General features: G+C 40.4%; 1 protein-coding gene across 1 annotated transcript in view; it reads left to right on the top strand.

Annotated features, from left to right (window-relative positions):
- The first annotated feature begins 1,357 nt into the window (after window positions 1–1,357).
- Window positions 1,358–16,537, top strand: part of LOC136446733 (translational activator of cytochrome c oxidase 1-like) — a 34,096-nt gene continuing 18,916 nt past the window's right edge. Inside the window, exons 1-3 of the mRNA XM_066445265.1 lie at window positions 1,358–1,739; window positions 12,363–12,447; window positions 12,615–12,721. Of these exons, the coding sequence (XP_066301362.1) occupies window positions 1,530–1,739; window positions 12,363–12,447; window positions 12,615–12,721 (402 nt within the window). The 5' untranslated portion in view covers window positions 1,358–1,529. The remainder of the gene's footprint in view (window positions 1,740–12,362; window positions 12,448–12,614; window positions 12,722–16,537) is intronic.

Here is a 16,537-nt window from a genome sequence, read left to right on the forward strand (position 1 = left end):
TTAAGTAAAAGGTAGGCAAAGCCTGACTCCTCCAAGATTTTACTAATATTTGAAAGCCAGCATGGTATCTTTCTCCTATGTAGGTCCTGCTGTACTAAAAAAGCTTCATATTGTAAGCTATCTTTCGGCATTTCTCTAACTAATCTTTTATAGTATGAATAGATTCTAGTATACACTTCAATCCAGAGGGGATATCTACCGAGCTCTGCTCTTGTGGCAAGGTTGCTGGCATTTTTTCTTACGCCCAGGATTGCTTTACAGAATTTGAGATGTACTTGTTCAATTGGAGAGTTGTCGTTTAGTCCAATCTTGCCCCATACCTCCGCACCATAATGTGTTCAAGTAGTTTGCAGGATATACAGGTCAATGAAACAGGTCTGTAGTTGCTGGAGATCGCCCTATCTCCCTTTTTAAAAATGGCACATATATTTGCTTCCCTCCAGTCTTTGGGAATTTCTCCTGTGTCTAGCGAGTGTTGGAAAATATTGGTTAGCACAGGTGCTATTTCGGTGGCTGTCATTTTGAGGAACCAAGGTGGTATTTGGTCTGGACCAGATGCTTTAGATGGATTAAGACCTTGAAGCATTTTTTCGACACCATTAGGGGAAATCTCTATGTGTTCTATGGGAGGGGTACAAGGCTGTCCGAGAGTTGGCATGTTCGTTGTGTCTTCCTCTGTAAACACACTTTTAAACTGTGAACTGAGTGCCTCTGCTTTTTTCTCACTATCACTGATGATGGAATTCCCCATCTTTAGAGGGGCTACGCCAACAAGGTCTCTCCTTAGGCCTTTTATGTACGACCAGAATGTTTTGTGTTTGTCGATTATGGCTTCCCCCAGTATGTCTGCCACATATTTTGAATGGGCTGCTCTTATGCTTTTCTGTACCCCCTTCTTTACCCTTTTGTATTTGTATTTGATAGATCATTCACTTTCAAATATTGGACTTTGGGGAGAATTTCCGAACTAACAATGAAGTAATCAACCACGCTATAACCATTGTACTTACCGGATAGGTCTCCTGGAACTCGGCCATTTAGGATAATCATGTTGGCTGCTGAACAAAGTTCAATTAGGTTATTACCATATCTATTCATCCCTTTGTCAAAGCTCGACCTGTGAGGCATGTCTTCTTTTATATCTATGAAATCGTGGTTCAGACAATCGTCTTGAATTACTGTCTCCTGCAGGGACGCTGTTCTGGCGTTTAAATCATACGCTTGGTCATGATATGATCCGACACCCTGGATTATGACCACTGATGCCATCAACTTAACATAATGTATGAATATTTTTATGTCTTTCTATCCTTTAAATGATGTTTTTGCCATCACAGGCTGCAGCTCGTCCCCCAACACCCCTCCATTCGAAGTCGAGTAGTCCACCCGACCCGGAACCCTGAGGTCAGAGGTTGAACAAAGACGACATGCGTGCACACCAAGGACAGTGTACAGTATACCGGTAACACATAATTTGCAAGGACATGTTATAGACGAGAGACAAGGATCGGTTACACCACACTGTTGCCATGGCTCTCGCTACAAGAGCCGTTCTTGATCTTGTTTTTAGCAGTAGACTATGTCATGTAACATTGTTAACGGCCCTCCGGAGGTCAATTCTTCAACAAGGCTTCCTGGAGCAACCTGCGAAGTTCCGTCTACTTTCACCGACCTCTCATGTGTTCAGAGCCATCCACTGTAGTCCTGGGCTGTTTGCTGGGCACAACAAGTGGTCTAAGGTTAGCGCTTGATTGTCAGGGAGTTAACGTTAAGTTTTGTTAACATATCTTTGGCTTGTCTGTGTTTGTGAGTGCGTGACGATCGGAGGTCGTATTTTACAGCGTATTTTACTTGTAACGTTATAATTAGCCTACCGTCTAAAGCCCTTGGGCACAGTGCTCGGGCAGTCGTTGATCAGTTGGGTCGTCGGTTGTGTTTGGCCGTAGGCAGTGTTTGAATCGGGAATGGCTGTCCAATTTTCCTGTGAGTGGTGGACTGGGTGTAAGCTAGTCGTCTGTGCGGCCCTTTCAAACCGAAACACAATCGTATTCATACCTATTCCACCTTATGACTGGCAACCCCGCTTCAATCCCGACTGAAAAGTTTGAATCAGGTCGTGTTTTTTCCTGAATGAAAATCAACTTTCCGACGACAGTGGAGCAAAGGTACTGATGCCGAGTAATGAACGCGTGAACAAAATTGCGTTGTCACTGGACGTCCAGCACGGCAGAAAGTTCATTACTTAGAAATCCAGGGACGAACGGCTTTATTCCAGTAATGAAGCCCCCTCGGTGTTGGAATTCCAGCACTGAATCTTGCCTCGGCGCTCGGTTTCCAGAAATGAACTTCGCTCATCACTCGGTTTCTAGTGACGATCTCCGCTCGTCACTCGGGTGCCAGACAAGCAGGCTGGTTCAAAGGTCATTCATCACTGGTTACCCAGTACGGATGTCACTCGTCACTGGAAAACCAGTAAGGAAAGTCCCGATGTCACCGGTTCCGCACTGGATTTACCAGTGACGAGTGACTCTTTAGTGCTGGAAACCGAGTGATTACATTATTTCGTTAGTGGCCTTCCAGTGATCACGTCCAATTATCACTGGAATGTTCCAGTGCTAACAATATTATGAGTGGATACCTATACCGTTACGGCGTACTGTAGTATGAAAGACCGAATGGGAACATTTCTCAATTATCGATTTTTCAGTGAATTTACTTTTGTATGACATGAACAATTGATTATTCAAGCATCTGGATATATTTTATACACTAGTTTGACAGTTTGCAGTACATTTGTACTAGTACCACATGTGATGTCGCAGCTCTATCATTATCTATCTTAGTTTGAACTATGAGTCTATTTCACTTACATGTACCGTCTGAATGAATACAACGTAACGTTACGTAAATTGACGGGCACGTTAGCGTAAACTGCATATCGGATTAGCTGGCTCTGTTTACGGCACGGAATCTATTGTCACTACGTAGCTCAGGTTTTCCACAACCGAATATTTGTCATCACTGGTTTTCCAGCTCCACCGGTACCCTCATCTCTCGATTTCCAGTGATAATTCGGGGATTTCCAGTAACAAAGTCGCCTCATTGCTGGAAGGCCACAGATGACAAAACTTCATCACTGGAAGTCTAGCCATGAAGGCGCATTCGGTGCTGGACACCGAGTGATTACATAAGGGACCTGTGACACCGGTACTTTTGCGACAGTGGAAAGCTTTGAAATCGAAATAGAACCGGCCGCCAAGCCACGTCGAGAGTTCTATGCATGTCTCTTTTCCTTCCGCGAGAGAAAGTAGTCCGTTCCATGATGAGCGTGGGCGTCGACACCCCTCGCAGGAAAACTTGTCACTGAGTTTCGCAACCACGTCAATACTTTAGGGGCTGTACGAGCAATCTCTCTGGAGGAGCTCTGCAGAGGTTGCTCCTCCATGGAGGTTGCTCGTGCAGCCCTGCCGACGAAGATTTGGCGGCTCCACACACTACGAATCATCAATGCATATACACATTAGTGCTGCGTACCTAAATGTAACATCAGGTATAGGTACAGTTAGCGGTACAGAGGTTTAGACCTTATGTTGGACCTGTACCTGTACCTGAACAATTTGAAAAATTAATGTGTTCTTCTGAACGTCTTCAATGATTTCAGTATCTTTATTCAAAGAAAACAACCAGGTTTCCTACTGCCAAACTCCCTTGGCCTTGCTGTCAAAACTCCTGGCCTGCCTGAATGATCTATTTCATTAGTAGTTACGTTGCCCCAAGGTCTCACTTTGGTCGTGTTTGGCGTTGTATGAGGCCAAGAGGTCAGGAGATCAGTCACAAAATAAGCACATACTTGGTGTTAATGTATATCAGTGCAGTACCGGTACTTCATTATTCGTTATTTTGGACCTGTACCTAATTAGTTTTTACGGTACAGTACCGGTACACAGTACCGGTATGCTGCACTAATACACATGGTTCACGTCACCTTAAATAAAAAAATAACTCCTCCATGGAGGAGCTCTAAACAGGATTTGACGGCTCCGCGCACTTTGAATGAATACACATGGTTCATGTCACATCAGGTTAAAACATCAATCATCTACCATGTCTATGGAGGGGCTCTACACAACCGCAGGTTTTGGCGGCTCCACGCACAATGAATGCATAAACTGTACATGGTTCACGTCACTTTCAAAAAGCAAATGTTTAGACCTTTACGGGGGACCTCTTCAGGATGATAAGCAGTGTTTGGCAGCTCCATGCACAATGAATAAACATACATCGTTCACGTCACCTTAAAGAAAAAAAATTATTCCTCTATGGAGGGGCTTTACAGAACGATGAACAGGGCAATGAATGCATATTCATGGTTCTCGACTTCTCGTCACTGTACCTCCATGGAGGTTGCTCGCGCAGCCCTGTCCGCAGAGCTCAGCAACGATTTGGTGGCTCCATGCACTCCAAATGCATACACAAAAATATTACTCCTCTACGGAGGGGCTCTACAGAACGATAAGTAGGGTTCGGCCGCTCCACTCCAGTCAGAAAAGTTCGGTTCTCAGGAAAAGGACACATCTGCTTGGAGATTAACAAGGCTGCAGAAAGTTTTTGGACAATCTGCGTGAGCGGAAAATCAGGTCTTCTGGGAGGGGGGTATCGATGGCCGGTGCCCGATGCTGTGATTGGCAGACGTGACGCCATTTTGTTGCACCGATTAGCCAATGTGTGGCCATTTCTACACAGAAGAGCACACATATGTACCGACAGTGTATATACTATTCAAATATGTGAATGGGACGTCAGGGAGGGAACAGAACCTCTGCCATGTCCTGTAGGGTAGCTCTTCCTGCTTTGGCTCCCCCCTGACACTCAGCTTTCACCTGTGGCTCCCAGAAGCTGTAGCATGCGCAGCGGCCACACCCCGGGCAACCGCTTTGGCAGGCGGGCTAAACCAGGTGAGGGTAGCCGGGTTGGTCTCAAACCTCCCGGTGAACCACGGATATGTCTGTCCCAGTATGTGTAGACTGGACGGTGAGATGCGCGGATGAAGTCGCATGCAGACCCAACAGGCATGAAGGCGAAGCCCAACGATGTACTGTGGAGGACATAGGGCGTGATGAGACACACAAGGAAATCATGGTCATCCACTGCATCCGATTCCGTCTCCAGCCGTCTTGACATTGTCCTGCCACTGGGCCATGATTTAAACAATCCAAACATCTGCAGCCTGGACCACATACTTGCCCTTTCTTTAGGCACTTGCACCTTTTACTACAACAACAACTTTTGATTTACATCTACATCCTTTGACCAAAAATTCAACACTTTTTCAATGTTTTCCTTGGAATCCCACATAATAATGCAGGGCTCGAAATTCATTTTTGAAAATAGGTGCACTGGTGCACCCAACCCCAAAAATTTAGTGCACAGAAAGAATTTTGGGTGCACCACAAGTTGAATGTCAGCAAAACAGATAAATTACAAAGCTTAACGCCCTGAAGAACTTCAATCTGTAATTCTATAGCTAACCTTAAAATTTCAAACAAGTGATATCAAGTTAAGTACAACAAAGGGTTATATTGCTATTTCTGATACTTACATGTCAAGAATATTCTGTATACTTAGTGTACAATGGTGCCTTTACCCTATAGCCTACAAAAATTTCTAGGTGCACTGGTGCACCCACAGTCAAAAATTAGGTGCACAGCTCCAATTTTGGGTGCACACAGGTGCACATGCACCCACAATTTCGAGCCCTGTAATGACATTACCATTATCTATTTCCCAACCATACCTATCTACTAATACAGAGGAAAAATCCTGCTCTAAAGCCTGAGCCCAGGTAAGGTAAACCCAAGAAGAACGTAACCAATGGAACCAAAGGGACTGAAATGAATGAAGTACACAAGTAAGAACACAATAGCCGTTTGTTTGGATGCAAGGAAATTAATTTTCTCCAGTCTTTTGGGGTGCATGTAGCATCAGAAACCGAATCAATTAATATCAAATTGTCATTGTCCAAAACAGAGTCTCTTCTATTTCTTTCAATATCTTTTGGACTAAGCCCATTTTTTTGTGGATCATCAAATACAACATCTGACTTACAACCTGACTGGAGTAAAGGCAAAACACATTTTAGAAACAGAAAATGTGAATACTCAAGAAAAGTTCTGTGCTGACCGAAGGGAGCTGTGTTGATCAAAAACATGCCCTCCAAAACAGAGAACTGGGGGAAAAACCAACTGGGTACATTTTAGTAAAAGCACTCGCGTATCTAGATTGGAAAAAAGAAGTAGTGTCTGATTTAGCTCCCTTGTGAGGAACCCCATCAGCACCACATAAAGCATGAGGCAGCTCAAGAAACTGACCTAGCTGGGGCAAATCTAACAGGTGGGCAATCTCAGATAAGGGTTGATTTTTGTTTTGGGACCAAGAAACAGCTCTACGATAACATTCTGAGACTATCTTTTTGTCCTTCTCAGATTTGGAAATACTAGTCTGTCATTTTTGGTTGTGAAAAAGTTCTTAAAGTCTTTGAGGTGCTTTTTTGCTGGGTATACTCAAAATATGGAACCTGATGAATGTGTCCAGTGACTTCCTACCTACTTCCCTGAACTTAAGTTAATCTTCCCTTTGAATGTTCGAAATGGGTTAATTGAGACATGTTTTGTACAGGGACAGAACAAATGTCAGCCTCTGCAACTTTATGGGCATAATAGAAATTAAACATTTTGTCTCTCCTGTTCAAGGATAGAAGGACTCAGACCAGCTTGTGTTCTATCATTGGATTTGACAAGGACCTGGTCTTTTACTTGTTTTTTTTATTTTTTATTTTATTAAACAACAGAAGAATATACAGGACACAGAGGTGATGCACTCTAGCTAAAGCTAATATTAAACATCACCTCTGGAAAAAAAAATTACAACTTACATAGACAAGTACAATAACAATAATAAACAGCAATTGGGTCGTCCAATACAAACAAACTAACAAACAAACAATGAATATATCAATGTACCTGAACTAAGTTTTAAAACGTCTGCTTGTCAAAATATATCTTTTACTTGTTTGATAAGTTTAGCTCTATAGGGTAAGAATAAGACAAGATCTTCAATTACAAATTTGTTCGGTCCAGTAATGACTTGTTTTGTGTCACTGTTTATCAGCATCTCATGTCTCTCGTCGAATGCAACATTTGAAAAATTTACAGCACTAATTAATATGCTTGTGACAAACCCACCATTTTTGAAATATTCCAAAATGTAATTTGGACATGACATGTCAGACAGATGAAGTGGAATAAGTTTTGAATATGTCACATGATCAAAAGCATGGAAAACAAGTGCCATCTCCTTGTAAGAATGCAAAGTTAACGTAAATTCCAATTTCCTGATCTTATTGCTACCGGTATGTATAGAGAAATGTTTGCCATAAAATCATCATGAATAAATCTATGCCAAAACAAAAATACTTCATCTTGCCATGGGCACAGGCAATGGAACAGAACTCAGCCTCATCCTCTATACCGTATTAATTTTGAATAAATCCTGTCTTGTCATAAGTCCTCTCTATCCAAATTTCATTCTTTAAAGTGTGTTCCAGACTCCAGAAATGTTTGTGACTTATCAAGGATATTATAAACCGATAAAGAGCAATTTGATTTTTGTTGAGTTGAAAGGTTTCTTTTGTACTCAAGAAATGATTCAATTTGGCACCCATAAAATGCCTCCCACACCTGAACTAAAAATTTATGGGTTCTTTTACAATTTTTGCACAGTCCAACAGAAAGTAATGTCTGACCTTTTATTCTACCAGAGGCCACCTGTTTCAATCCTCCCTCCCAACACACTTTCATCGAGGCATACTGGTGATTTTTCAAAGTGTGCCAATCTCCTGGAAAGATGATTAACCAACTTAAGGCAGGGCCATACTCATTCTTTACTGTAACAAGATGATCAAATGTTTTTGCATCTCCCACACTAGAAGCAAATATTCAATTTCTGTGCCAACATTAAATGAAGTGTAGAAAATCAAGGAAAATCATTGTTTCCTTACAATCGTCATTATCTCCATGAAAAAAGGCTTTTTCATGGATATAGACCTTTCTCACGCGGCGGCCATGATAGAATGAAAACGAGGCCCTTGTGGCAAACATTAGACCGATCCTAACTGTCAATCACAATTACCAGTTTAGCCAATGATTACCTGATAATTAGAGAATCGACCAATGAGGAAGTGGCTGCATGACCGTCAAATATTTGCATTTCTATGTTTTTATTTTGCATTTCTACGCTCTGACAGAGGAGGGCGGAGACTATGGGATCGGTCAACGAAGCTCTAAATTGCTGCATCTTTTTTGTACATTGCATTAGTTGTAATATTGATACTTGGATATCATATTTTAAAACTTAATGTGATTTAGGAGGAAAACTAAATCTGTACATTATTTTTGCTTCTTTGCCTCATTGGCCTCGTCTTCATTCTATCATGTCCGCCGCGTGAGAAAGGTGTATACTGTTTTGCGTGCGTTTGGTGTTTGTGTGTATGTATGTGTCACCGGATGCTTAAAGTCACCATAACTGTAGAACCTGTACATGGATTGTAATGATTTTCGGTATGTGGGTGGGTGTTAAGAGGAGGAAGGTCAAGGTCGATTTTGGGCCCCCTGGCATGTGTGACTGGAACTGCAATGGCGTATTTGTAAAAATCTTCAATGTAGAAGAACTGAAGAGTGGATCAACAGATCGTCATGTTATTTGGTACACAGGTAGGTTAGACTAAGATGTACACACTTAAGTGCAAACTATGCAAATGAGACCGAATTTGCATAAGTAAGGAGGTAAATCGTTTGCATGTGTGTCGCTGGATGCTTTAAGTCAGCATAACTGTAGAACGTGTAAATGGATTGTAATGATATTTGGTATGTGGGTATGCGCTGGGAGGAGAATGGTCAAGGTCGATTTTGGGCCCCCTGGTTTGTGTCCCTGGAACTGCAATGGCCTATTTGTAAAAATATTCTAAAGGGGTATAACTGATGAGAGGAACAACAGATTTTCATGTTATTTGGTACGCAGGTAGATTGGACAGAGATGTACACACTGAAGTGCAAATCATGCAAAGTTAGTGTGTTTGCATGTGTGTGCACGTGTGTGTATGTTTGTGTCACTGTGTGTGTATGTATGTGTCACCGGATGCGTAAAATCAGCATAACTATAGAACGTGTAGATGAATTGTAATGATATTTGGTATGTGGGTAGTTGTCGGGAGGAGAAAGGTCAAGGTCGATTTTGGGCCCTCTGGTATGTGTCACTGGAACTGCAATGGCGTTTTTGTCAAAATCTTCAAAGGAGATTAACTGAAGAAAGGAGCAACAGATTTTCATGTTATTTGATATGCAGGTAGGTTGGACAGAGATGTACAAACTGAAGTGCTGATTATGCAAATTCGTACTGAATTTGCATAAGTAATGAGGAATATCTACTCTATTGTGGGCTTTGAGGTCGCACCATCTGTTGGTCTCTTATCTAGGTCAGTAGCTATTTATAGCCACTTCTCCCCTTGCCCGGCCAGTGTGGGTCATACCATTGAGCGATATTGAATGGGGGGAACTGGTTTAATAGAAAAACAAAGTTTCATGGAGATTTTGGGTCCTAAGACTCTTGTTTTCATTTATTATGGACAAGTATGCAACATTTGATTTTTCTGTGACAGGGTCGTTTTCTAAAAATAGTTTACATTTCAAATCAGGTAATTTATGAGAACAATCTTTCAAATCTGAAATACATCTTTCCAGTTGATACAGGAACATTTCAGAATTAAACGTAAGAGATGCTTTGATTTCTTCTTCAGACATGACAAACTTTTCCCAAGTAAGGGAACTGTGAATGGAAGGAATTACAGACTGCTGCACACATGATGGTAGTGTAAGGGAGGAAGTACTATTAATTTCCTTTTGAGATCTTTTTTTTCTAAACTTTGAAATAAGTTATCCTGATTGGTGCAATCAGATGTTGAAATTGGCTTAGAAACAAGAAGAGATTTAAGTTTGGGTTGGACTGCTTGACTAGAAGTACCAAATAATATTCCACCCACGGGGACTACCTGTTACTGCTGCATGGGGGCTACCACTATTTATATTGTATATACATAGAAGCTACAGTAAATGAATCTTTCGTCATATTATGCAAACTATCTTCCAATGTCAACTTATCTACAATGTAACACTCCAGCAATAAATCTTTTATGAGAATCATTGGAAGAACACACACCAACTTGAAGGCGATTTAGCAGTTGCATTAGGTCAGTAGATTGACTGTGAGAATAAATCAGTTCTGCATTTATCATATGAACACGGTGGTCAAATTCATGCTCAGAAACTCCCATGTCCAGCCGAATTCGAACGCTGTTCCATGATGTTCGAAATGACCTAATCGATCCGAACGCGCGTTCGATCTGGGGTCACCTGCGGTCATTGCATGTCTTCGCTGTAAACCAGCACGGTCGGGCCCCTTTCCCGCATCAGGAGAAAAAATTTCTTTCACGAATTTTACCTGTTTCCTGGAGAGTATATCTATGCGGGGACTTTGTTGTGGAGACCTAACATATGTAACAAGGCTACTGGCATCGTTTTTGCTGACCTTGGATATTAGAAGGATTATTTACGCCCGTGTCAATTACCCCCTCTCCTTATCCGTGGGGCATGACATGCGTTTAAACATCGTAAAGGATCAGCTTCAAAAAGCGTCAGCCTTACCTTATTTATGGCTCAAAATGACCGTAACGGTTTTCCCGAGGTTTGTGTTTTTGGGATTTTTAAGAAATGGCCTTGATTTTGAATTATTGGCAATTGAGTGTGAAAAATGTAAAAAAAATGCTATTTTTCAACAGATTTGTCGATATTAACTATACTTAGAAACAGAAATTGAAAAATCCCAAAAACACAAAGTTCCGTTTTGTTCCTGGTCGACGAAAAAAATGAAAATAAGAGATATTCGTTGATATTTGAAGCCTGGCCTTTGCGATGTGTGCCTGTAAAAACGGGCTCCCTAAAACCAGAGAATTAACGTGTTCGGGAGCAAAATATAGAAAAATCAGTTATTCAGCACAAAATTACAACATTCAAAGTTTGTAAAATCGCTAATTTCGTTTTATTTTGGAAAGATTTTCCCGTCCCCAATATATTGTTTATTTACAAAGGATTTGCCGTTAGCCAAAATGTTGCCTCGTGTAACCCGATGCCTTGTCGAACGCGCGTAGCAACGTGAAAGAATACCCTAGTGACAGACCACTGTGGAAATGGATAACTACACTGGCCTTCTGAGACAATAAATAAGATAAGGAAAGTAGTAAAAAGTCATCTCAAAAATTTGGTACTACCGGTATGGCTTGTTTCATCCTTAAGAAATGGAAAGAAATGTTCATTCATGTCCAAACTTTCAAAATCAGAAATTTCAGATTTTTGCATATTCAGCACAACAATAAAATTCCAAACAACAGGATTTAATTCTTTTGAAAGTTTTAACAGGTCAATTTCATGCAGGGAGGTTGGACTGTGAATAAACTTCTCAATGAATTTGGAAGATTCTTGATGAATCATAGTACATGTATTCATATATAGCAAAGAAGACAAAGGTCTAGAATTGATACTATCCTTATTTACATCTTTTAACATAGAGTTAAAGTTAGATTGAATGGACTTTATTTCTTGATCATGTTTTTGAGAGTTCACTCTTTCAGTATACAGAGCCAAATGGAGGGATTCTATGATATCACAATTTTTACAGTACGACATTAAACTAAGTTTAATGTTTGAACGAGTCCAACCAAAAGCCAACATGAATGAAAGTAAAATATGTCATTTTCATCACTTTGCATTTTGTCTTCAAATCTTTTCTTTAACTTGTTCACGTTTTCTACATAAAGATCATAGGCATCCACAAGAAGTATCAATTTATTTTCCAGAAACATTTCTCCAATCTTACAAGAAACCTCGTTCAATGCTACTTTTGGCAAATTTTCGGGACTGTATTCTTTTTCCAAATTTTCTCAACATATCCAAATGTTTTTGCTAAATTCATATTTTTTAGCCCTTTCACACCATATCTTTCAGAAAAAATAGTAAATTAAATTGGTGTGGCCTAACTGTTGAACATAATCGCAAAATGTTGTGTATTGGTGTCATCTATAGTAAAGTGCTAGTACCTTGTGAAAGTATGAAAATGACCTTGCACTCTATTTGGTAAAATTGCTAAGTACACTTCTAGGCACCCCAGACTTTGTCTGGTCACTTTTAATTCAATTTCTAGTAGCATATTCTTACATCCCACCTTTCTAATACCATGATGCTGTTGGTTACTTTCAGGTTCGTCACATCAAAGGTCCCAAAGATCAGGCCAAGTCCAAGTTATTTGCCAAGTATGCCTTGCAAATAGGATTGGCAGTAAAAGGTCAGAGGTCTCATATGATAATGAATCACCAACGTTTGTTTATGAAATTCACATCAAAGGATATGATTTATAAGCACTTACTAATAGGTATGATTCCATAAAAGTGTTAAAAATGTATGGGGACACTATTTTATTCCCCATTTTTAAGTTGTTGTTTTTGTGTACAGAGGATGGCCCCAATCCTGATCTGAACAGCAAACTGGACAACATCATTCGCATAGCTAAGGACAAAGGGATGACGAAGGCCAGCATAGAACATGCCGTGAAGACTGCAGTAGGTGGAAATTTCACACTTGTACTAATTTAACACGCTTGTACTTTTGCTCTCTTCAGAAGCTGGTTAGCTTGTATTCTATAATATTCTGACTAGCTTTCTTAGCTTGGGAGTTCATCTGTATTGCTAGAAATCATTCTGACAAGTTTCAACACAACACAAAATTGGACTTACTCAAATTTTCAGGAGATTCAAGATATCTATGCACAGCTATAATGATCACCAAGCAATAGGGGACAGAAATCAGGGTGACAACCAACGCACTTCCAGCAGATTACCGCAACTTAACCCCAACCCTGGTAAGATTTGAACTCCGATCCGGACCCAAAGCATGAAGGTATATTCCTGCGGTAGGATCATTAGCATGTTCATGATATTGATTGATGCTGAAGTAACTTGGGGTCTCGGACCGGTGTTCCTTTTACCATTTCGTATGTAGGCCGACACCCTCAGTCCAAGGGGCTACTATTCTGCCAAGAAAAGTAGCACGAAAAATGTAATCATTTCGGCAAAAAGGGTTTTGTTGGTGCTTTCCGATGTACTTCTTGGTATCGTCTGTTGTCCCTTTATTTTGGGTAGACTCTCATAATAAATTGTTAATTTTGGACCCGAAAATTATTATTTTTAGACACTTTTTTGAATGAAGCTCCTTGACAAAAACAAGTTTTCCTGGGGTCACGTCATATATTTGCTGAAAAAGCTTTAAGTGAGTACTTCCTGTCTCTGAAAGAAAACATGTGATAACTTTTTTGCATTCTTGGATTGATGCAAATTCAGTCTAAATCACTGCTATTTGGATCATCAGGAGAAAAAAACACATCACCGTTGCCGCGGACTAATACAAAAGGGCCTCATAATGGCAAACCAACTTCACCACGCTCAAAAATACTACTCACAGAAAAATCTATGCACAGCAATAACAATCACCAAGCAATAAGGGGCAGAAATCAGGCTGACAACCAACGCACTTCCAGACCTACCCCCAACCCTGATCAGATTTGACCTCCAACCCAGAACCTTACAAGGCAGCACTTTTCCAGGGCTATTTTGAACTGTATCAGGCATTTTCTGGCCCCGTATTAGGTACCAGGTTAGTGTAGACTTTGTTCACTGTGAGCTGAAAAACTATATCCTACACATGATTTGGGGAATTGTAACGTTACAACATTTTTTTCGCTGGGCGAAAAGGGATTTTATGCCTCCCTCTGAGTGACATTAGGTCTAGCATAAACTAAAACAATATCAGCCGACAACAAAGTAAGGTTTGGCGGTAATATCATAATTATCTTCGCCAAGAAGATTATGTTTTGGCTAGTGTTCATATGTATGTGTGTATGTAAAAAAGCAGAATAACTGGAGAAGGCCTTGATGGATTGATATTTGGTAGGTGGGTAGGTCTTGATGAGACATGGAAATGATTAGATTTTGGGCCCCCTAGTGACCTGTTACGGTACTGCAGTGTAACTTCCTGGTTTGATATGTCATGTTCTGGACATGCTATGGTCACAATTTTTTAGTGGTAGATAGCTTTTAGGAAAGAGAGTGAGTGTATAGGTTTGGGCCCCATAGCGGCTTTTTTGGCACTGCAGGAGGCAGTTTTGCTTCAGACTTTGAAAGGGAATAACTCAAGAAGGGCTTGATGGATGGTCATAATTTTTTGTATGTAGATAGCTTGAGTGATGACTTACATAATTAGATACTCATTATGCAAATCAGTATCTAATTTGCATAATTAATGAGGAAAGTTGATACATCCGCCAAATTCCATGATAGGACTCTCAAACATATGACATATGGTTCCGGGTCGGAGTTCGAATCTGACCGGGGGTTTGGTCATGACCCGGTAATCTGCCGGAAGTGCGTGGTCGTCACCCTGATTTCTGCCCGAGATTGCTTGGTGATGGTTTTAGCTGTGCATTAATATTTTGAATCTTCTGAAAAGCCCATGAGTTGTAGTATTTTTGGGCGCGGTGCAGTTGGTTTGCTATCGAAGTCCTTTTTGTATTAGTCTGCGGCAACGGTGATGCGGTTTTCTTGCCTGATGACCCAAATAGCATCGTTTTAATGCATTTTCACCGAATTTGCGTCATCGGAGATTGCAAAAAAGTTATCACATGACTTTTTTATTTTTTTCATTTTTCAGAGACACCATTTACTAAGCTTTCTCAGCATATAAGCCGTGACCCCTGAAAACTTGTTTTTTCAGAGCAGGTTCGATAAAAAAAGTGTAAAAAAATGATAATTTTCGGGTGCAAAATTGACATTTTACTATGGTTTCTACAATGGACAATACCGATAAATACATCGGAAAACAGCAGAAAACCGCTTTTCGACCATGTGATTACATTTTCCGTCCTACTTTTCTTGGCGGAATTGTAGCCCGTCGACCTGAGGGTGTCGCAAAAAATCGCAAAAAAACTCCTGTCCAAGACCATATGTAACTGAGGAAGAGAAAAATATTGATAGATATCGATTATGCAAATGAAGACCTCATTTGCATAATTAATGAGAAAATACTATAGCTCAAGATGGGGTTGACAGATCATTATGATGTTTGGTCTGTAGATAGCTTAAGTGATGCTTTGTATGATTAGGCGATAATTATGCATAAATATGTATTTCTTGACACGTTGATGAAAGTTAGACATCCAGGTAGTAAGATACGCCCAAAATAATTACTCAAGCAACTGGATAAAATTTTAAAACAGACGTTTCAGACAGCATCCACTGTCTTTCGTCAGTGACTAACGATAGGACTGAGAACACCAGGTTTTATACCAAAACGCTGAATAGGTATGTTAATGAGGTTAAGACAATTTAGGATGTCTTGAAGTAGTCTTTAAACGAAGATTAATTCAAGACAAAGTTTTGTGCCAATGGTTCAATTAGCTACTGTTGATTTAGTTGTTCGTCCGGGGGTGGGGGTGGTGGGCAGTACATTATCCCATGCAAGTGCCTGAAAGTTCAACGCGTAGACCCCCTTTCCTGTTGAGGGCGGGGTTGTACATCCTCTCATATATATGCAGCTTCTCTAATTCCCCTTTTGAACCAGCGCTCTTCACGATCTAGGATGTCCGTGGATTTTGAGATTGAATGAGTGTCCCTGGTTGTGTTTTAGATGGTGGAAAATGGCAGAGGAGTAGCGGTTAGCGCTCTTTCTGCAATGTTCCTTGTACCTTTCTCCTAGTGGTCGACTAGTCTTGTCTCCCCAATTAATGTACATGTTATTGCAGTTCGGTTCCTCACATTTCGGTTTGTAGATGACATTGGCTTTGATACCTTTTTCAGGCCTGTTTTTTGGATGGACCAATTTCTGCCTGAGAGTTGAATGAGGTTTGAAGTTAGTGGCAATGTTGAAGTTTTGGAAGATTGGAAGTTTTTCCGATACTCCTTGGACGTAGGGAATGGTAATGTTGGCCTTGTTTCTGTTGGTCAATGGTTTTATCCAGTTGCTTGAGTAATTATTTTTGGCGTATGTATTTCTTGGTCTGACTATTCAAATATGTGACATTCATAACTGTTGAAGAGAGAATTGTTGATAGAAAATATGCAAAAAAATTAATGAAGACCTTATTTGCATAATTAATGAGAAACTACCATAATTACATACTGGTGAATGACTGCAATTTCATACTTTTGGCATTTGGAAGTTATGTGAATGTGAACATCAATGAATAAATCATGCTAATAAGGACCTCATTTGCAAAATTGATAATTAAGGTTAGCATAACCTTCTTTGTTAAGCATATACTTTGGACAACTTCTGTTATTAAGATGATCTACTGGTATGATTTGTATTCTATGAGAAACACTCAC

The sequence above is a fragment of the Branchiostoma lanceolatum genome, chromosome 13, assembly GCF_035083965.1.
Source record: "Branchiostoma lanceolatum isolate klBraLanc5 chromosome 13, klBraLanc5.hap2, whole genome shotgun sequence".
NCBI classification, from domain to species: domain Eukaryota; kingdom Metazoa; phylum Chordata; class Leptocardii; order Amphioxiformes; family Branchiostomatidae; genus Branchiostoma; species Branchiostoma lanceolatum.